At 41.9% G+C, this 21,605-nt stretch overlaps 2 protein-coding genes across 2 annotated transcripts in view; both read right to left on the reverse strand.

Moving 5' to 3' along the window:
• The window catches only part of LOC127349583 (uncharacterized), a 70,171-nt gene extending 65,603 nt beyond the window's left edge, over nt 1–4,568 (reverse strand). Inside the window, exons 1-5 of the mRNA XM_051375447.1 lie at nt 4,465–4,568; nt 4,119–4,234; nt 2,631–2,984; nt 1,671–1,952; nt 961–1,302 (exon numbers count right to left, since the gene is read on the reverse strand). Of these exons, the coding sequence (XP_051231407.1) occupies nt 961–1,302; nt 1,671–1,952; nt 2,631–2,984; nt 4,119–4,212 (1,072 nt within the window). The 5' untranslated portion in view covers nt 4,213–4,234; nt 4,465–4,568. The remainder of the gene's footprint in view (nt 1–960; nt 1,303–1,670; nt 1,953–2,630; nt 2,985–4,118; nt 4,235–4,464) is intronic.
• A 2,744-nt stretch (nt 4,569–7,312) lies between these two features.
• Nucleotides 7,313–20,149, reverse strand: LOC127379595 (butyrophilin subfamily 1 member A1-like). Its single transcript, XM_051429407.1, has 7 exons — nt 20,105–20,149; nt 18,953–19,065; nt 10,718–11,059; nt 9,585–9,866; nt 9,416–9,500; nt 9,269–9,294; nt 7,313–8,732 (listed from the first exon to the last, which is right to left on the reverse strand). Exons 2-7 carry the CDS (start codon nt 19,029–19,031, stop codon nt 8,638–8,640), a joined length of 909 nt encoding a protein of 302 aa, XP_051285367.1. The 5' UTR covers nt 19,032–19,065; nt 20,105–20,149; the 3' UTR covers nt 7,313–8,637.
• Between the last annotated feature and the right edge of the window lie 1,456 nt (nt 20,150–21,605).

Raw genomic sequence — 21,605 nt, forward strand, 5'->3', positions numbered from 1 at the left:
AGAGGGGATGACATGCAGCAAAAGGCCGCAGGTCAGATTCAAACCCTGGGCCGCTGCAGCAAGGACTCAGCCTCAGTACATGGGTTGCCAGCTCTACCCACAAAGCTATCCGGGCGCCCCGATGTGAAGAATATTTTATCAGTGGCAAAGACTCTTACACCCAGAAACATTTTATCTTATAAAAAACAAAAAATCCTATTTAGCTGCTTTGGGGATCTGAAAATAAAGTTCATAACTTAATTAATTAACTAATTAATCCAGATTTTATCTTCACAAATGTAAGTTTATATATGATGACTCATAATGAATTTGAAGACAAGTTTCGTGGGGCAGACACAACCATGTACTTTAACAAAGTGTCATGGAGAAAGTGACGGCACTTGAAAGGTTCCTAGGGGAAATTCTTACATAATATTGAGAGTTGCTAGTTCTCTGAAGAATTACAAACCCAGTGTGATGAATCAAATTCCTTTACACATGCCGCATGGAGACAAGAGCACAGCATAGACATTCTCTCCCTACTTCCAGAATGCTCTCCTTTATATATCCCTCGGTACACCATTTAAACAGTGAACACACCTGTTGTCCTATTTATATTACTAATGTAATGTCCACATATGGGTTTGAGTTCTCTCACACAAATGGTCCTGTGAGCTGACATTGTGACTGTGACCAACTGCTGAACGGTCATCTCCTACCATAAAAACACAACCCCCTAACGAAACTGTATACATTTACTACCCCTCCTAAAACATTAATCTACCACAGGTTGGAAACATGCACATGGATCATCTCAAAGGAACAAAATCTGTGAAAATAATGGGTCTGCCCATCACTACCTGACATGCATATGTTTCCTTTTGTGCACATGCTAGTGCAACACATCATAGAAGCTGATCAAGATATTTCATTATGAGCTACAAATGATTTTGCCTTTTAAAAAGCTCATGTCTGACTTACCAACAGTGAGGTTGATGGAAGCTTCCTTCAGTACTGATCGAATGAAGCAAAGGTATTTTCCTCCATCAGAGATTTTCACTCTGGAGAGTTTCAGGGAGACGTTTCCATTCTTCAGTTCATCCTCAAACAGAGCTGTTCGGTTAGTGTAAGATGGATTTTGACTTTGATTCACTGGCTGTTCATCTTGGTGAACATGGATATACTTTGGGTCTAAACCAGGTTTGATCCACACCACTGTCTCAGAACTGGCACTGATGGGAGGTTCAAGGCGACATTGGAAAATGACATCATCACCAGCCAGGGCAACGATTGGTTGATGTGAACAAATCAACTCTGACTGCTCTTCATGGGAAATTGAAAGGGACAAAAAAATAAATAAAAAAAACATGAAATGATTCATTTAAAATTAATTTTGAAGAATATCTAGATTTGAGCTTCAGGTATAAAAACCAACTTCTCTCCAATAGGACTGTCAGAGATAATTTTCTTTCATTATTTTAACAGTTAGAAAACGTTAGACAGTGATAATTGATTAATTCCCAATGAATTAACAAATAATGTCAAAATTTGAGCTTCAAGCATAAAATATCAATTAGTTTCAAACAGTGTGCTGTCATATTTTCTCACTGAACAGGATGCATAAAGATGCAGAGAATATTATATCGTCAAAAGAGACCCTTTTACTTAGAACTTTTAGAGATCTTTATAACCTGGAACATAGATGTATGTCTCTCTGGTCTGGTTGATGTCCTTCTGTTGGACTCTACAGGTGAAGTTGTTGCTGTGTCTCTTCTCCACAGTCACTCTGCTGCTGACAGTATAGAGGTCATCAGGACCTCTGACTGTCTCTGTAGGTCCAGCAGAGAGGAGGTTTCCCTCACCGTCCAGCCAGACCACCTCAGGCTCTGGATACCAGCCTTTAGACTCACACTGTAGAACTACTCTTCTACTGTTATTGGAGACATCCTCTATGATGGGAGTGGAGACAGCACCTGATGAGAAGAGGAGGAATTGCAAACAGTGGATTCAGATCAAACACTTGATACCTCTGTAAATGAGCAATGTTTTAATCAGAGGTTCCCTGTTTGGTTTATCTTATGCAGGTGACACGATGCACAATCTTGCCATTGGTTTCACATTGTTCCACTGATCTACAGGTGGCAGTAATTTGGAATTCCCACTCACACAGTGAACAAGACCAAATTAACCATCTGCTTGAACAGAGAGTGGGACGTCTGCTACTTTCCCTGGAACAATGTTTTACCGATGCAGTCGAATCTCATTTCTGTATCATCGTGTGTTGGGCTTACATAGCCTACCTACTGGATGCTGAATCAGTGCGATAATTAATTCAGATTTTATCTTCATTAATGTAAGCTTATATGTGATGACTCGTAATGGATGTGAAGAGAAGTTTCGTGGGGCACATCCACATACTTTAACAAAGTCTTATGGAGAAAGTGACGGCACTAGAAAGGTTGGATATACAGTATTTACATGGATCAACTCAAAAGAACCAATTCTGTGAAAATAATCGTTCTGCCCGTCACTACCTGACATGCATATGTTTACTTTTGTGCACAAGTGGACCACGTCATAGAAGCTAATCAAGATATTTCATTATGATCCACAAATGATTTTGCCTTTTAAAAAGCTCATGTCTGACTTACCAACAGTGAGGTTGATGGAAGCTTCCTTCATCATTGGTTCAAGGATGCAGAAGTATTTTCCTCCATCAGAGATTTTCACTCTGGAGAGTTTCAGGGAGATGTTTCCATTCATCAGTTCATCCTCAAACAGAGCTGTTCGGTTAGTGTAAGATGGATTTTGACTTCGATTCACCGGCTGTCCATCTCGGTAAACATGGATGTACTTTGGGTCTAAACCAGGTCTGGTCCACGTCACTGTCTCAGAACTGGAATCGATGGGAGGTTCAAGGTAACATGGCAGAATTACATCATTACCAGCCAGCGCTATGATTGGTTGATGTGAACAAATCAGCTCTGACTGCTCTCCATGGGAAACTGAAAGGGACAAAAAAATGAATAAAAAAAACATGAAATGATTCATTTAAAATTAACTTTGAAGAACATATAGATTTGAGCTTCAGGTATAAAAACCAACTTCTCTCCAATAGGACTGTCAGAGATAATTTTATTTCATTATTTTAACAGTTAGAAAACATTAGACAGTGATAATTGATTAATTCCCAATGAATTAACAAATAATGTCAAAATTTGAGCTCTCCATGGGAAACTGAAAAAAAAAAAAAAAAACAGAAGCACAGCTGGATTTTCTGATCAAAATAAATGTTTTACATCGAAATATAAGAAATAATCTGAATATTCAATTAAACATTCACTGGAGCAGGTAGAGACAGTGCTGCGTAGTAATGAAACTGTCAGAGTTGTAACATATGACAGAATTACATCCTGGTAGAGTTAGTGATGGTGCTGTGTTTACTGTAAGTACTCAATTTAAATAGGACCCACTACTTTCCAACTTCAAAAGCTGTTTAGAAGTGAATTCATCAGTAATAATAACCCAATAGTATAATAGTATCTCAGTCTGAGATTTACTTTGATCATTCAAATATGTCGTTCTAATAATATTTACATATTCAAGTGCAGTTCTGAATGCAGGGCCTTAACTTGTAACTGAGTATTATTACATTGTGGCTTTCTGATTTCAGTTCCATGGTTCAATGTCTAACCACACAATCAGACAAAATGCACAAGGGAAATTACAGACCAACTACTTCCCAATTTTTTCAGGTTTCGACGTGATGTTTGTCAGTAAGATAAATCACACAGCCAGTACACAGGGAATCACCACTAACCTGTCAACAGCTCTGTGTAATTACAATTATTATCAAACAGAAATTTAACTTCTTTTAATCAAACCCTTAAATTAATTTATATGGCCATAAGTCACTGATTGGACTTTTAAAGATTCAAACAACCTGGTTGGATGAATTCACTGAGGAAACCACCTGAAGATGGTATTTTAATAAAACTGGCAGCCAGCAGATACATAAACTGTATCAGTTAACTGTTCAGTTCATAGCAAACACACAGCCTGTCATTGGTACTGAAATGATTGACAGGTAGTGATGTGAAGATTTTGTTGGTGTTTTAAGTGTTCTGTGTGTAAATTACCTCCAAATGACTGTAGCAGAAGAACACAGATAACAGCTTCATGGAAAACTGAAACAATTTTTTTGAAGCACATCAGTCCATCATTGGACGGCATCACTGATGATGGTGTGCAGGTTCTGTATGAAATAGTAGTAAAACATACGTAACAATACATATAAGGGTTAAAGAACATGTATAGCCATAATTATCTCAAAATATAAGGACCTTTGGCAGAAATGCTGAAAAAAAAGAAGCAGCTGCTTGAACATGTTAATATATAATATTAGATAATGTGACAAATCAAAGTTAAAGTCAAGCGGACAACAAAGTATCAAAACTGTCCCCATATGATGAGTTTGATTCTTACCTCCTTTATAACAGCAGGTACCACTGACAGCTGACGGCACTGAGAAAGCAGTGTTTCTGTTGTAGACACACTTCAACCACTAAAGCAGCTGATCAAAAGAGGTGCATACTAATACATGCTTCCTCTTTTTTTGCCTGGCACTCTAATGCAAACTGATTGAGCCTTCCCATACTAGGCACCAGCACTGGACTGGCCATCGAGCATACCGGACATTGATTGATTGACAGCCTCAGCCCTTTGCTGCATTTCATCCCCTCTCTCTGCCGCCCTTTCCTGTCTCTCTCTAGCCATCTCTGACTGGGAGGATGGTGTGGGTTTAAGTTTATTAGACAAGTACATATACACCAACAAGACAGTGTACAAGCATTGTCATAAGAAAGTTTGTTTTCATTCATAGGCTTCATTGTCTTTCCATCAATACATGGTGGGCCGGTATCGGCTCAAAATGCCTGGGCCGATTTTTTGTCCCAGTCCATCCCTGCTTGGCACATGGGACACTCCACTATATTTTGAGGACAATAATAATGTTTAAAGTCTTGAAAACCTTTTAACAGAGGTTTCTGATGCTGGACAGTTAATGCTGACACAGCTCATACATTGCTTAGCTCATTTATACCAGCAGTTTAACATACAGTACATGTTAGAGTCTCACCATTACTAGTCTACATGTTGTCAGATCCTGTTGATGTTGTTGTTAAGGTGATATGATGTTATCTGTGCCATATTGATTGGTTATTGGTAGGTTTGGAGAAGATTATAAAACCACTTTCTCTGTTAGACTGTGGACATTATACAGTGTTAGACAGTGTTGTATGTGCTGGCAGACCATTGTATATCTGTGGAACGTATTCTTGTACCTGAAGGCCTATTTTTCTGATATGTAAAACATTTACATGTGAAAGATATTTAAATGAAGAAACAGTGTTGTTGATTTATTGCAGTGTAAGGAAGTTAGTCCTAGTGCTGAACAGATGATGAGGAAAGAGGAAGATCTGACTGATTAGCTTGCAGACATTATTTACAGTGTGTTTCACCTTTAACATTACAAGTGAAAATGCCTTTAATATGAAGATCAATGTGTAACAGTTTGAGTTTATTCACTAATTTTTAGTTAAAATAAGACTAATTTAGGTTTGAATAAATACTAATATGATTAATGTTCATGAATACAAGAATTATTAAGAACACATTAGAACATACTGTATGTTTAAAGAGACCTGTATAATATTTTGTGAGTTAAACCCAGGTTGGGTCATCATCAGGCGCATTTGCCACGAGGGACAGAGCAGGGCTAATGATGATGAATGTTCATACAGATTTGTGTTCAGTGAAGAGTGAAAGCTTCAAGTTTCACATTAAGTTTATAGTTATATGTTAATGTAGCAAACATGATGGCCTCAATGCATGTTCAGCAAGCTAATTATCTGTAGGTGTAACAGTTTATAGCTGGATTGTTTACGATATATTTATGTTTGTAAGATATTTGTTGAATGATTATTGTCCCAGAGAATGCACTGTGTATGCATTATGCTCATTGTTTGATTTGTGTATTTTATTTGATGTAGTTCCCACTGTTCTAGTTCTCTGACTGCATGGACGTTCAAATAAATCCCTGAAAACAAGTAACAGGGATTCAAACTCGTGAAGCTACAATGTGTTTGGTATGTAGCTGCTGACCAGAGGAAGTGTTCAGTCAGTATACACTTCCTCTAAATGACATTTGTATTCACAGTAAGCTGGATGCAAAAGATGGCAGATAATGAGTTCTCCTGTTTGACCACATGATGGCGCCAAAATCTCTTTTATATGTGAATGATGATTTTGTACAGATTAAAGTGCAGCTGGACTGTGTAGAGGTTCCTACTGTTATTAATTCTGATATGTTAGATGTCAGGATTTTATTAACCATTGTAGGGATAGAGCTGGAGTCTCAGACCTTGACTGGGTCAAGTCTTATCTGGCCAACAGAACCTTCTCAATATAATGAATGTGTACTTTATTTGTATTTGTAACTATTTTACTACAGTATATGCTGTATATACTGTTGTATGGCATCTTGTTTCATTACAGTTTTAATGTGTAAACTTCAGTGTTTGTGTGAGGAGTGCACACAGTCAAATGCAGCCACAGGCCTCAGCTGGTGTCAGTTGGCAGAGGGGAGTTTCTTGTTACGTTTGTTTAGTATTTCTTCAGTTTATTAGGCATCTTGTTTCATTTGGATTAGTTAATACTTGTCTGTATTTTGTTCATGGAAATATTCAAGTCAAATTGTTAAAAGTAAAGAAAAATGGCAGTGTTTTGGTGCCTTCAGTGTAGCAATGGGGTTGGTAGAGTCCACAGGTATAGAGGTTAGAGAGAGGGGCTCAGGGTGGATTTCTTCCAGCTGCTGGAGTCTGCTGCACCTGTAAACCTGCTCTTTTTAAAGGCCTGCTATCTCTCTGTGAGGATCGTGAACTTTGATTAACAAGTAAAAAAAAAAAGGTGCTATACACCTCAATGCCACTGCCCTTCATCATTGTGATGGACATTTTTTTTAAACCTACATGATTGTTTGACCTGGTTATTGTAAAGCCACACACAGCCAGTTCAAGCCAGTTATATGCTTAAATCTTTGTTTCAACCTGTTTCTAACTACACTTTATGTCCAAGTAAACAGCAGAATGTCGAGACTTCACAAAATACCAAGGACACACAATCAGTTTGTTCCCTCAGAACTCAGGACAACTCTCAAACAGGGATAAAGGGACACTGCCTCTTTTACTTTTCACTCATTCTAACCTCCATGTGCTGCTGTATGTGCTATCGACTTCATCTATAGATGTCGCAAAAACTTTACAGAAAGGCAAGATCATATTTTGGTTGCTTTATTTGACAAATTGCCATCACATCCTGAAAATATAATAGAAATCTCACAGTTTGCTACTTGTTAGAAAAGTACAGTATTTTACATTCACATTCACATCCACTTAAAACAATGTGGTCAGTTTCTTATAAAAAAAATAATACCAATAACAATACAAATTGATAAAATGTATATTGCAGTAGTTTATGAAAAGTGCAATAGAATATTTTGTGTTTTCTTAAAAACTTAATACATCAGTGCATTATTAAAATGATATTAAATCAATTGTATAAGCTGAAAGTACCTGATAACTTCATAATCTATATAAGAATCAGCTTTATCGACCAGCCATTTTAACACTAGGAAGACTTACATTCTCAGTAAATGAATGTTGCATCATTTACAAGATGATTTACACACATTCAGTTAAACACAGATAACAAGATTAATAACAAATATAACCAAACAAGCTATCTTTGAACAGGTCACATTGCTACTAAAACCACACAGTGCAAAAAGGCAAAATCGGAGTAGGAATAAATAATGTATAAATAATAAGTTAATTTGGGAATAAAGTATGATCAGTGTTGAAGTTATAGAGAGTTTAGAGGGGATCAGCAGGCTCCCTTTCTTTTGTTTTTCTGGCCAATATCTCCAACCTCTTTTGTTTCTACGTTATTCTCTGTTCTTTGGTTGGACTCATATAAGTTAATAAAGTCTGTAGGTTTCATTCTCCCCATCTTGTGTTGGCGTCCTTTAATATGTCTGGGTCTCTAATAGAGCCTTGTTAATTTGTTTATTCTGGAGGCCGTAACAATGTGCATATATTGAGAGTATGTACAGTATATACAGTCTGTTTAGACCCGCAGGCAGCAACACACAGATATCATATATATATCTGTACAGTATATGATAATGATCCGGACTGAAGTGTCCGTGTGTGGAAAGAAGTTGCTCTTGTGCCTGGTTGTTGCGTCGTATATTGCTCAGCAGTCCCAACCAGAGGAAGTGGAAACAGATATCATCCAGGCTGGAGCACTGTAACTCCCTCTACCTACGCATCTCTCAGGCTACCAGTTTACAACCTGTTTCAAAATGTTGCTTCCCGGTTATGAACAAGGTCAAAGAAACAAGATCCTCACACTGGTTAATTCCAGGATAAACTTTAAAATCTTTCCATGGTCTCACCCCTACAAATGTCTCAGAATTTCTCACAACCAGATCCTCAGATCCTCCCAGATAAACTTAACACTTGAAACTAAACTTGAAAATCCAGAGAATCTCATGGCATCGACTGTTGCTTGCTGTTGTAACTCCATCTGAAGTTGCTGTCACGTTTGAGCCGGGGGATTTTCCGCCCTCACTGTGGCAGAGGCTTCTGTGTCTCCCACCCATATAAACGTATATCGGCCAGCAATGCTCGTAACTAGTGAACAACAAAACAGGGCTGAGAGGGTTACTTTAGAAATATCAACTGATACAATTACTAATTACCTCTATAAAAATATATTCAGTAACCTTATCCAAGTATCACAATACTTTTGCACATATTAGAACATATATACAGACATATAACTGAATAATGTAACCTCACAAAAGAAAGAAAGAAAATGGAAACCAAGATTTTTAGCATTGGAGCAAAATGTGTCCTGTCCTCAGTGTATTTCTAAAGAAAAATGTCAGACACTATCCTATAGACTGTATTCACAAAACTTGCACTGTGCTGTTATGTTGGTCCTCCTTTTAGCTTTAAAAAGAAAGTAATGGTGAAATTCCACCAAGTGTTGCAGTATGACCCGATGCCGATGGTCATTCTAGACCAGAGGGCTGTTGTGAGACTCGTTAAGTGTTATAACGCTGTGGGTTAAGTCCCTGATAGACTGACTTATGGTTAAAACACTAGTTTCAATCTTCACACATTCCAGTTACAGTTGCATGTCTATAAAGCACAACACGTCTTACCTAAAATCTGTTCACCTGGTTTGTACCTATAGAAAAAGATAGTTGAAAAAGAAGTTGGTTAAGCAGCTTTTATCCACTACACTAAAAGAAGGAAACACATGATAGTTACAGTTAAAGTGAAATTAAAAAAGACAAACGGGACAATACCTTACTCCTCGCATTGTGAACACAGCAGCCAGTAAGACAGCAATAAGTCCTGGAGCCAAGACAACTTTCACATACCTCGACAAGACTGTAAGGAAATAAATTAAACTGATGAATCACTGAACAGGACGATTAGCCTCTGATACATGTACATGATACAAGCAATTTCTACCTGAAATATAGATGTGTGTCTCTCTGGTCTGGTTGATGTCCTTCTGTTGGACTCTACAGGTGAAGTTGTTGCTGTGTCTCTTCTCCACAGTCACTCTGCTGCTGACAGTATAGAGGTCATCAGGACCTCTGACTGTCTCTGTAGGTCCAGCAGAGAGGAGGTTTCCCTCACCGTCCAGCCAGACCACCTCAGGCTCTGGATACCAGCCTTTAGACTCACACTGCAGAACCAGTCTGCTGCTGGATTGTTTTGTTGAACTGATAACAGGTGAGGAGACAGAACCTAAAGGAGAGAGCGAGAGAGCGAGAGAGAGAGAGAGAGAGAGAGAGAGAGAGAGAGACTTTTCTGTAATTGCATTTTCAAAATTTTGACTACAGGTGGCTGGGTAATGATAAGCTGATGTGATTCAGTTGCTTTCAACACAAACATCTTGTGACCGGATCAGATGTGAGCGTCAACCTTGTGATTGTGGTTTTACAGTGGGGTGAGGTTGCCTGGCAACCAGCCAAGACTTCAAGACTTCAAGGCTTTAGAGGTGTTGGTAGTCAGACTTTGTTACCTTTAAACAGGATGTAGGATTGCTGTTTACCCCGACCCCAGTCTTTATGCTAAGTTAAGCTATGGTCACATTTACCACACAGAAATGAAAGAGGTATCAGACAAAGTTTCAAAGTTGTCCCCAATCAAAGTTTCAAAGTTGTCCCCATCTCTCCAATCAGAGATTGTAGACCAAGGTGAATGGGAGCGAGGAATTGCTGCTACTGAGAACAAGGCAGTGAATCAGAGAAATAAAACATTATTTTCTGATTTTTTCACAGCTGTTGTATGTTGTATAGCACCTTCACACCTCCACACAACCCTGCAGAAGGGGCACGTCATTGTCTGTAGCTCAGCCTCAGCATTATTTACTAAATGAACATCGTGCTGTATGGAAGAAGACTGGAACTAGAGACTGAGACCAGAAACCCATCAGGACACTGTTTACTGAGCTACTAAATCAACTGAGAAGTCATCTCATTTCTCCATAAGACTGCATGCTATCTGACTTTTTTGCGGCTCATAGAGTTGCCCCCTGCTGGCCATTATAATGAAAGCAGGTTTAACACAATTCACAAACACGGAAGATCACTTACCAACAATGAGCTTAATAAAAGCAACTTGACCCAGTGAGGGAATGAGGCATCTGTACGTTCCATCATCAGAGACTTTTACGTTGGAGAGCTTCAGTGAAACGTCTCCGAGCTTCAGTCCGTCGTTGGACACAGATGTTCTTCCTCTGTAGGAGGGCTGTTTGTGAATTGCGTATTCTTTACTGTTTGCCCTCACATGTATAAGCCCAGGACTCAGGTCAGGTCTCGCCCACTCCAACCTCATGTCAGACGCATTCACTGCAGGTTCAAGGCGGCATGGCAATATTATGTCATCACCAACAATTGCCACTATCGGCTGAGATGGACCAATCACCCGAAGTTGACCTGGAGAGAAACACATCTGTGGTTAAATTCCTGCAATCCTGATTTCTCACACTACATGGTTGTAGATCAGTTTGTAGGTCAGGGTCCACTTACTTAGTATCTGTGCAAACTTCCCTGCTCTGCCGTGTACGGGAAGAGCCGATCGCAACCGGAAGGGACCCGAGTTGTCCCGAAGGAACGTCAGAACCGTCCCGACGGTAGCTAAGTTACCCGTCGCGTGCTGCACACCTCCTTCTCTGTTACGAGAGCGTTGAGCAGAGCCAAATAACTTGTGTCCGTTGTGCGTGAGTGCAGAGTAAGTTTATATTCACTGTTTATTGTTATGTTAGCTGCTATGTTGTAAAAGTACTGACGCACACACGGTTTTTTGTACATTAGATATATTACCAGAGTCTGGTTAATATGTTTGAATTCCCTAATATATATGTTCTAGACATATAATACTATTTCATTGTGTGTTTAATATTGCGTACGGGCTATGCACCCGACGACATTTACGTTTAGTACAGTTGTTGTGTATGACAGTGTAATGATGTGGTCTGAGGCGCCCACGTGCGGCTATTACGGAGTGTCATTCCGACCTCATGTTATTTTACTGCATAGTACTGTGTATCTGTTTAGTTCACAGTCTTATTGCTTTATTTCGTTAAAATAATAATATATTTGCTGTTTATTTATTTTGTGTAATTCAGGAAACCACAACAAGACACATCCTGTACGTTGTTCATGTGAGGAATTAATAAAGAAGGAAAACATAATTCTCTGGAGTAGCTGCAGTTTTTCTTACCGGAAACTAAGGCCAGACTGTGTACGCCAGCATCCAAATATATTCTACAAGTGGTCCTTCGAGCCGGATGTACACAAGCTGCGCCATGGCTACAAGCAGAGGCTATTACGATGGGCAGCAGCCACCGAGTCCCCGTCCCAGCAGGGTGCGACGCATTCCCGGACATCTGGAAGACTACGAGCTCAGCTACCCGTTCCAACCCCTTCATCCCACCATGACAAGGACAGTGTCACCGATGACAACAACATATGTAGCAGCACCCAACATGGGAGGACTCCTTCCATATCCAGTGCCCACATATCAGTCCTACGAGAGCCCTGATGATAGACTTAAGTGCTTAGAGGCACGCTGGCAGACTATGAGACACCAAATGAGAGAGCTGCAAGCTGAAATGGACAATGTGAGGCTAACTCCTCACCCTCAGTTTGCCTATACTCAACCCACATATCGCTCACACCAATATGCTGCAGATATGCCTCAGTACAGTAGCCTTCCCCATCTAGGGAGGATTAATATGTGTCCCAGTCCAACTAGGATGGCACAGTACCCATCTGCATCACATATTCCAGCCCCAATGGTGCCCCTCTCTCAAGATCAGGACACAGCTGCTGCCTCATCAATGCAAAACGCACTCTCTGCTGAACTGACAGAAGCTGTGGAACAAGATTCTGCTGCACAGCCGGTTGACGATGTGGAACAAGCTTCAGACGCTGAATCGATACTATCTGCTCCTACTTCACAAATGACACGAGTGGACTTCACAGCCTCTGTTCCATCAGCACCTATTGACCGGGTAATCCCTGTATCATGGGCCCTGCCTGCACAACCTGTGCCTCCAGTAAACATGATAGCACCAAATCCCTCTACCTCACTGGTGCCACCTGCAGTCTCCACAGTTCCTGCCCTGCCGGTCCAGACTGCACCTGCCCCATCACGACCAGCATACAGCGCACCCAGGTATTGGCAGCCTCCTCCTCAACCATACCCTGCAACTCCTGTCCAACACTACTATCCTCAACAGCCACCTGCAACTGTGCGGCCACCAGATAACCCGAATGCACCAGGTGTTTTAGAGATGGTTATTGCCTCATCATTTGGTATTCCCAAGCCCAAACTGACTGTTTTTAGCTCAGGGAGGGAAAGTGACTTTCTGATGCTTAAGAAGGGCCTGGACGGTGTTCTTGGGCCCCATAGACACTTAAGTGAAGACTACAAGTATCAAGTCCTTCTAGACCACCTCAGATTCCCTGCAGCACTTCAAATAGCCAAGAGGTTCATCAATAGTGCAACGCCATACACTGCTGCATTGCAAGCCCTCATGCAAAGATATGGTCAGCCCAGACAGCTTGTGCAGGGAGAACTCAATGCCATCCTAAACGCTCCACCAGTGAAGGCCGGAGACTATCAAGGTATTGAAGATTTTGCAGCATCAGTTGGAACACTAGTGGGCATGCTAAGCACAATGCAAGGTCCTTCATCTGCAGAGCTGCGGTGTGGTTCTCATGTTGACACACTGCTCACCAAGCTGCCTGCTAACTTCAGAGATGCCTTCGCTGAATACTGCTTCACTAGGGGAATTATCCAGAGTGGTAGCGAGAGGACATATACTCTTCCAGATCTGGCAGAGTGGCTTGAGAGGAAAGTCCAGACACTACAGGTATCCCGTCGAATAGGTACACGTCCACCAGAATCCACACATGCTGACAGCAGGGAGTACAGATCAGTGAAGCAGCCAAGAGTGAAGTCTGCAACTATTCTACTCGGTAACCACCAGGGGGCTCAGCAACATAATCCAGCTCCTGCATCAATCCCTCCACCACAGTCTAAGAAGCGTGATAGGTTCAAGCCCTATTGCCCTTACTGTAACAACCAAGAACACTACCTCAACGCATGCAGTGACTTTGCTAAGCTCACAAACAATACAAAGGCTGACTGGATAAAGGAGAAGAAAAGATGCTGGAGGTGTGGGAGAGGACACACATCTGACAACTGCACCTTAAAGAAGCCCTGTTCAACTTGTGGGAAACAACACTTATCTGTGCTCCATGATGTGGCTCAAATAGAGACTGTCCTGACTGTGAGTACATCCCCCAGCATGATTTACACAGACCAAATTAGCCATTCAGGTCGAGTGATGCTAAAGGTTGTTCCAGTACGCCTGCACAATGGGAAGAAAACACTCAGTACTTACGCTCTTCTGGATGACGGATCTGAACGAACAATCATATTACCAGCTGCTGTGCATCACCTTGGTCTCAAAGGAAAGGAAGAAATCTTGTCCCTGAGGACAATTAGACAGGACAAGGTGCAGGTAAAGGGAGCTACAGTCTCACTCAAAGTGTCACCCCTGAAGAAGAAAGGGATGAAACACGACATCCAACATGCCTTCACAGCAGCAGAGCTGAATCTGGCTGAACAGTCATGTGCAGCTGAAAACCTGAAACGAAGCTACCAGCACTTGAGAGACATTCCACTGTTCTCCTACAATAAAGTCAAGCCTATGCTACTCATTGGTTCTGACAACCCTCACCTGATAACACCAGTATCCCCAGTCCGGTCTGGCCCAATCGGTGGACCTGTAGCTGTGTGCACGGTTCTGGGATGGGCTGTGCAGGGACCTGCCACCTTCCTGCAGCATTCATCAGGTGAGAACAGCTGTCTTCATTCTTCATTCCTCTCCCCTTCTGAAGAACTACATCAAAATGTTGAAAGACTTTGGAAGCTAGACACGTTGCCATTCAGAAACAGTAAGGAGGTGATCCGCTCTGGCGAGGATAAAGCAGCTATGGAACAACTGGAGCAAAAGACCATCAGAGTCACAGTAGACGGTGTGTCCCGCTATGCTACTCCATTGTTGCGTAAACCAAATGCACCCACGCTCCATGCTCCACCCACGGCCGTGATGGCTCTCCTCAGAGCAACAGAGCGCCGCCTTGCTACTAACCCTGAACAATCTTCAGTGTATAATGAGGAGATACACAAATTGGAGAAGGCTGGATATGCTGTCAAGATCAACGCTGATAAGGTGAGCAGGTCAAGAGAGTCCTGGTTCCTCCCTCACCATCTTGTTTATCATAATGGTAAAGCCAGAGTTGTCTTCAACTGTTCATTCAACTATCAACAAGCCTGCCTCAATAACAACCTGCTTCCTGGTCCTACCTTGAGTGCACCAGTACTTGGTGTACTACTGAGGTTCAGAGAACAAGCTGTAGCCATCAGTGGAGATATCCGCGGCATGTTCCATCAGGTGCGTCTCCTCCCTGAAGACCAGCCACTCCTTCGCTTCCTGTGGCGTGATGGTGAGAAAGAGCACAGCCCAGATGTCTACGAGTGGCGTGTTTTGCCATTTGGGACGACCTGTAGCCCATGCTGTGCAACCTATGCTTTGCAGCGTCATGTGCAAGACCACAGTGAGGGCAATGAAGACGTGGTCCAATCTGTGCTGCAATCATTTTATGTAGACAATTGTCTCCAGTCTCTGCCGTCTCCGGATCAAGCCAGACAGCTCATTGACAAGATGAGAGCTCTCCTTGCCAGTGGAGGTTTTGATATGAGACAGTGGTCTAGCAACATGCCTGAGGTTATTGCACATCTACCTCCCGAAGCCAAATCAGCAGGATGTGAGTTATGGCTGACTGCAAATAAGACCGACCCACAGGAGTCAACACTGGTCTCCTGTGGCGCTGCAGACCTGACACTCTTGGATACAAACACCGAACCATCCCAGCGACCAACCCGACCATGAGATATGTATACCGGGTTCTAGCCAGTCAATACGACCCTCTGGGCTACATCATACCGTATACCACACGTGCCAAGGTTATAGTTCAAGCCCTATGGAGACAAGAAAGAGGATGGGATGAGCCCATTGTGGACCGTCTCCTCCCTGTATGGCAAGCGTGGGAGAACGAGCTCCCCCAGCTTCAATACGTCACACTGCCACGTTGCTACACCGCTAACGTTCCTACTGATACTCCTGTTGAACTACACATCTTCTGCGACGCCTCAGAGAAAGCCTATGGTGCTGTAGCATACATGAGGGTTGAAGACAGTGAAGGAAAGGTACAGGTGGCATTTGTGATGGCAAGGTCTCGTGTAGCACCGAAGAAACAATTATCAATACCTCGTCTGGAGCTGTGTGCGGCCCTGTCAGGCGCACAGTTAGCCAAGGTCCTACACACAGAGTTGACACTACCAGTAAATAAACAACACTGTGGACTGATTCCACGACTGTTTTACACTGGATCCAGTCTGAATCTCAGCAGTACAAGGTGTTTGTGGGGACACGGATAGCAGAGATCCAAGAGCTAGTTGGAGCAGACAAATGGAGACATGTTCCCTCGGAAGAGAATCCTGCTGACGATATCACCCGTGGGAAATCCCTGGCGGAACTAGTAAAGCCAAATCGCTGGACATGTGGTCCGACCTTTCTCCACCAGCCTCAAGCCGAGTGGCCAACTGATCCTGCTGTAAGTTACACACCTACACCAGCTGAAGAAATACGTGATACCATCTTCTGTGGTAATATCACAGTAAGCAGCCTTCCAGTCCCAGATGTAACTCAGGTGAACTCATGGTCAGAACTGGTAGGTGCCACATTCCAGTCCCTACACGGGCGGCTGCTCCTCCCATGACTGCAGCCGACAGAGTCAATACAGAAGTTGTCATCTTGAAGAGAGCACAACAGGAGTGTTTCCGCGGAGTTTACTGCCCTGCAAGCTGGTAAACCTCTCAGCTCTAATAGCAGCTTGCTGTCTCTATCCCCTGTCTACGACGAAAATGTGGAGTTGATAAGGGTCGGAGGTCGACTTCGAAAGGCAGAGAATCTAGGGGAGGACACCATCCATCCTATCATCCTGGCACCAAACCACCATGTCACGCGGTTGCTCATACAGGATTATGATAACCGGTTGCTTCATGCAGGTCCTGACCGTGTATTTGCAGAAATAAGGAGGACATACTGGATTATTCGTGGACGTCAAGCTGTCAAGAAACATCAGCATAGCTGCACAGAGTGCCGCAAATGGCGCAGCAAACCTGTCATTCCCCAGATGGCCGACCTGCCAGTTGCACGGTTGCGCATCAACCAACCGCCATACTGGTCTACCGGGCGTGGATTGTTTCGGCCCGTACACCATCAAAATAGGCCGCAGACATGAGAAGAGGTGGGGTATTGTCTTTAAATGCCTCACCACTCGGTGTGTGCATCTGGACCTTTTGTGCTGCATGGACACTGACTCCTTTTTGCTCGCCTTACGGCGCTTTGTGGCAAGAAGAGGGAAGCCGTTTGAGATTCTCTGTGACCGAGGCACTAATTTCCGCGGAGGAGACAGAGAGCTGCAAGAAGCCTTCGCCGCACTTGAGCCATCACTAAAGGATCAGCTTGCTGAGCAGAGCATCAACTTCCGATTCAATCCACCATTAGCACCTCATTTTGGCGGTGTTTGGGAGAGAGAAATCAAATCTGTTAAAGCATCCCTGCAAGTAGTCTTGAAAGACCAAGTGCTCCCAGAGGAAGTCCTCATGACGGTCCTGATAGAAGTTGAGGGGATTCTTAACTCAAAGCCCCTTGGTTATGCTACGTCAGACATCGCAGATCCTGACCCCATAACGCCAAATCTCCTACTCATGGGGCGGCGGGATGCATCACTACCACAAGTCGTGTATCACAACAGTGACCTGCTTGGACGGCGTCGCTGGAAACACAGCCAGGTGCTGGCAGATCACTTCTGGCTCCAGTTCACAAGGAACTATCTCCCCAACCTTCAACATCGTCGGAAGTGGCATAGTTCTACTGTGGACCTCACTCCAGATCAGGTGGTTATGATCATTGACCCACAGCTGCCAAGAGCACTGTGGCCAGTTGGACGAGTCACCAAAGTGATCCCCAGTGATGACGGCCGGATACGCACAGCTGAGGTGAACATTAAAGGGTCTACATACACACGGCCAGTGGCTAAACTCATCCCCCTGCCAGAAATGCCAGAGGACTGAGACTGATCTTACAACACAGCAGGGACCTTTGTGAAACTGCAAATTCACTAGGTGAATTTGGGGGCGGCTGTGCAAACTTCCCTGCTCTGCCGTGTACGGGAAGAGCCGATCGCAACCGGAAGGACCCGAGTTGTCCCGAAGGAACGTCAGAACCGTCCCGACGGTAGCTAAGTTACCCGTCGCGTGCTGCACACCTCCTTCTCTGTTACGAGAGCGTTGAGCAGAGCCAAATAACTTGTGTCCGTTGTGCGTGAGTGCAGAGTAAGTTTATATTCACTGTTTATTGTTATGTTAGCTGCTATGTTGTAAAAGTACTGACGCACACACGGTTTTTTGTACATTAGATATATTACCAGAGTCTGGTTAATATGTTTGAATTCCCTAATATATATGTTCTAGACATATAATACTATTTCATTGTGTGTTTAATATTGCGTACGGGCTATGCACCCGACGACATTTACGTTTAGTACAGTTGTTGTGTATGACAGTGTAATGATGTGGTCTGGGCGCCCACGTGCGGCTATTACGGAGTGTCATTCCGACCTCATGTTATTTTACTGCATAGTACTGTGTATCTGTTTAGTTCACAGTCTTATTGCTTTATTTCGTTAAAATAATAATATATTTGCTGTTTATTTATTTTGTGTAATTCAGGAAACCACAACAAGACACATCCTGTACGTTGTTCATGTGAGGAATTAATAAAGAAGGAAAACATAATTCTCTGGAGTAGCTGCAGTTTTTCTTACCGGAAACTAAGGCCAGACTGTGTACGCCAGCATCCAAATATATTCTACAGTATCAATAATGAGTACAATAAATAGCCCATATTAGCCCAAATAAAACTGCTTTGTAATTGTGACCTCTGGTAGCTGGTATGTTAGACTGAACCACAGAGGCACAACATACCACCTTGTAATGGTTGAAAAATACATCAATGGTCTTTTAAGGATTTAGAAAACCTGACAACACAACAGCAAAATGCCCAATGTGAAGCGCTTTGTGGCATCTAGCGGTAAGGACTCTCTAGAAGAGGACACAGTTGAGTTGTGCCCTTTGACCTCCAATGCACATAATACTGTTATTCAGGTATTTAGCTCTGAAATTACCTCCGTGCGACTGTAACAGGAGAAAGCCGATGATCATGCGATGTAAAAGCAAACATTTGCAGTCAGTGAAGTCCATCATTGAGCGGCTTCATCAGATTTCATCACCTGGATCTCTAAAAAAAAGAATACAAAGCTGTAAAATGAGAGGAAAGGCATATTCTGGTTATATTTATAATATTTACATAAGTAAAGATTATGTAACTGCTTAAAAGTAAAGCAATCTTTAGACAATATAAACTCCAGCAAGAAATTTCACTGTGTGACGGGCTTGTTTGTTTATGTCTGTCATATACTGTAGAGGCATCAGTATTCAACTGAGACTGTTTCATAACCAGCTACAAACTCCTGTAGTATGTTCAAGTTAAATACAGACAGGATGTTTACACTGAAAGGGAAAGATACATATTGCTTTGCTTTGTAGGTTTACTGATCCCTCTGTCTGTTTGAGTCACACAGTCAGCCTCTTTTACACATTACGTATGTCTGACTAAATGAATACAATAACAAATAACAGCATGTATTTAGCAATGTGTTTTTTCTGATATTTGGAATAGTATTGTTCTGTTATATCTGTGAGCTGCAATTGAAGGTGCGTATGCAGGAAACAGCAATGTCTGTCAGTCACATGCTTTGTTCCCCTAACCACAGTAACTGCACTTTGCCTTTGCAGGGGAATACCGTGCAGTTTGGAAATTGAATAATACACATAAAGTTAAATTCCATTAATACCTCGATTTTAAGTTTCAATACTTTGTGCTCAAACATGTCACAAATTAGATTCAAGATTCAAGCTTCTTGAATCTTGAATCTTGAATTTAATTCTAAACGGGTGTGGAGAATTGGGGGAGGGGAATTTAACAAGTTTAATTATTTGACAAATGTTCCTTACAGAACATACAGAGTCACAGCAGATTGTCACAAAAATAAAAAATAAAACTTTCTGTTTAAATCCTTCAAGTGAGAAGCAGGACAATTCTCACAATGCAGCAGGGTTTTAAATATTCAGAGTTAAAGCTCTCCACTCGGACTCAAGCTGCTCCAGCATTAAATGATGTAACTTTAAAATGTACAGTTCACTTAACTCAAAATAATCTCTATGTTGTTGCTCCAGTCTCACTGTCACAGTGAAAAGAATCTTTAAATAATCCCTACCTGAAAGGCAAACGTGAGCTCTCAGCTGCGTCATGCTGTTAAATAACCCAGACTAGCAAAGCAGTTGTTTACTTTCTTGGAACACGTGACCCCATGTCACAAAAAAAAACTTCCTTCCTCATTTGAAATATGATGCAACCTGACGTAAACTCTCATAAAAGAGTCTGTGTTTCAAATCAAACTGTTTTCCTAGATGTGTTTTCTAAATGCTATAAATATTTCTCATATATCACATTTCAACCATATTAAACTTCTCTCCACCTCCGACTGGAGTCTGTGTGTTTGCATTAGTTTGGATCTTTCTTATAGCAGCTTAAAGGAGCCATACAAAGCCTGTCTCCTGCTTTACATTTTGATTTTGGGAGCACACTTATGAAACTTTGCACACTGTAATGCGTAATGAGAAAACACTCCCTGCAGATCCCTTTCTCTAAAACAGAAAGTTTTCTCGGTTTCCTGTCTTTCTGCAGCAGTCACGCGCCTGCAGCAGTGACGCGCCTGCCAGCTGACAACAACTCAGAGGTTCTTTACTGGAGTTACTTTTTTTACTCATTAGGGGTTCAACACGCAAATGTTTTGTCTCCCATGTTATTTCAACTTTCTATAAATGACCTGACTTGTGCAATCGAATTATTAAGAGGTTGTTCATTTATTATCTTTAGACTGGTGTTGTTTGAGGACAGCCCTGCTTACCTGGAGATTTATAAAACAAACATTCACTGGTTGGTTAGCTCATTTAATCCAGCTGGTTCAGTTCATAATACAGTGTTATATTGTGTTTCTAGCACAGAAAGTCCTTTACTGGAGGAGGACATTTCCTACTGGATGTCATGCTGTATATTGTAATTATTCAACATGAATATACAGGAATGTATGAAAATACAATAACATTACAGAGTGCTGAACAAAGGTTGCTAAAGGAAGACAGTGTGTTATTATTTATGTATCATGCATTGATAACTTGTTTATTACATATGAAAACTATGTCTTTGAACCTTGAACTTAGAGGCTGTACAGCTGCATGTCTGAGTAATTTACAGTGGTGCAAGGTAACTCAGTACATTTAATCAAAGTACTTTTACTTTACTTGACTATTTCCATTTAATTCTTCTTCTACTCCACTACATTGCAGTGGGAAGTGCTGTACCTTTCAGATTAAAGGTCAAGTTGTGTCTCCTCGTGATGTTTCAGATCTCTGAGTTGCAGTTTCCCCTCTAAACTTTCTAAACATCGTCTCATTCAAATAAATGTTCGAGGTTTGTTATTGTTTGGTTTAATAATCATTCAGACACATCCTAAATGACTTCCTGTTTAAACTACCTAAACCACAGACACACTCACAAAGACTTCTGCACAGTCATGAGACTATTTCAATGTACTCAAGGGAGTGAGTTATAAAAATGTATATTTAGAGCCTGAGGTAGTATCTGTATCTGTAGTATCTGATTACTTCTTCCACTACTGGCTATTTATTATGAATTTGCTACTACAGCCATACTTC

Source organism: Dicentrarchus labrax, unplaced genomic scaffold, assembly GCF_905237075.1.
Source record: "Dicentrarchus labrax unplaced genomic scaffold, dlabrax2021, whole genome shotgun sequence".
Lineage (NCBI taxonomy): Eukaryota > Metazoa > Chordata > Actinopteri > Moronidae > Dicentrarchus > Dicentrarchus labrax.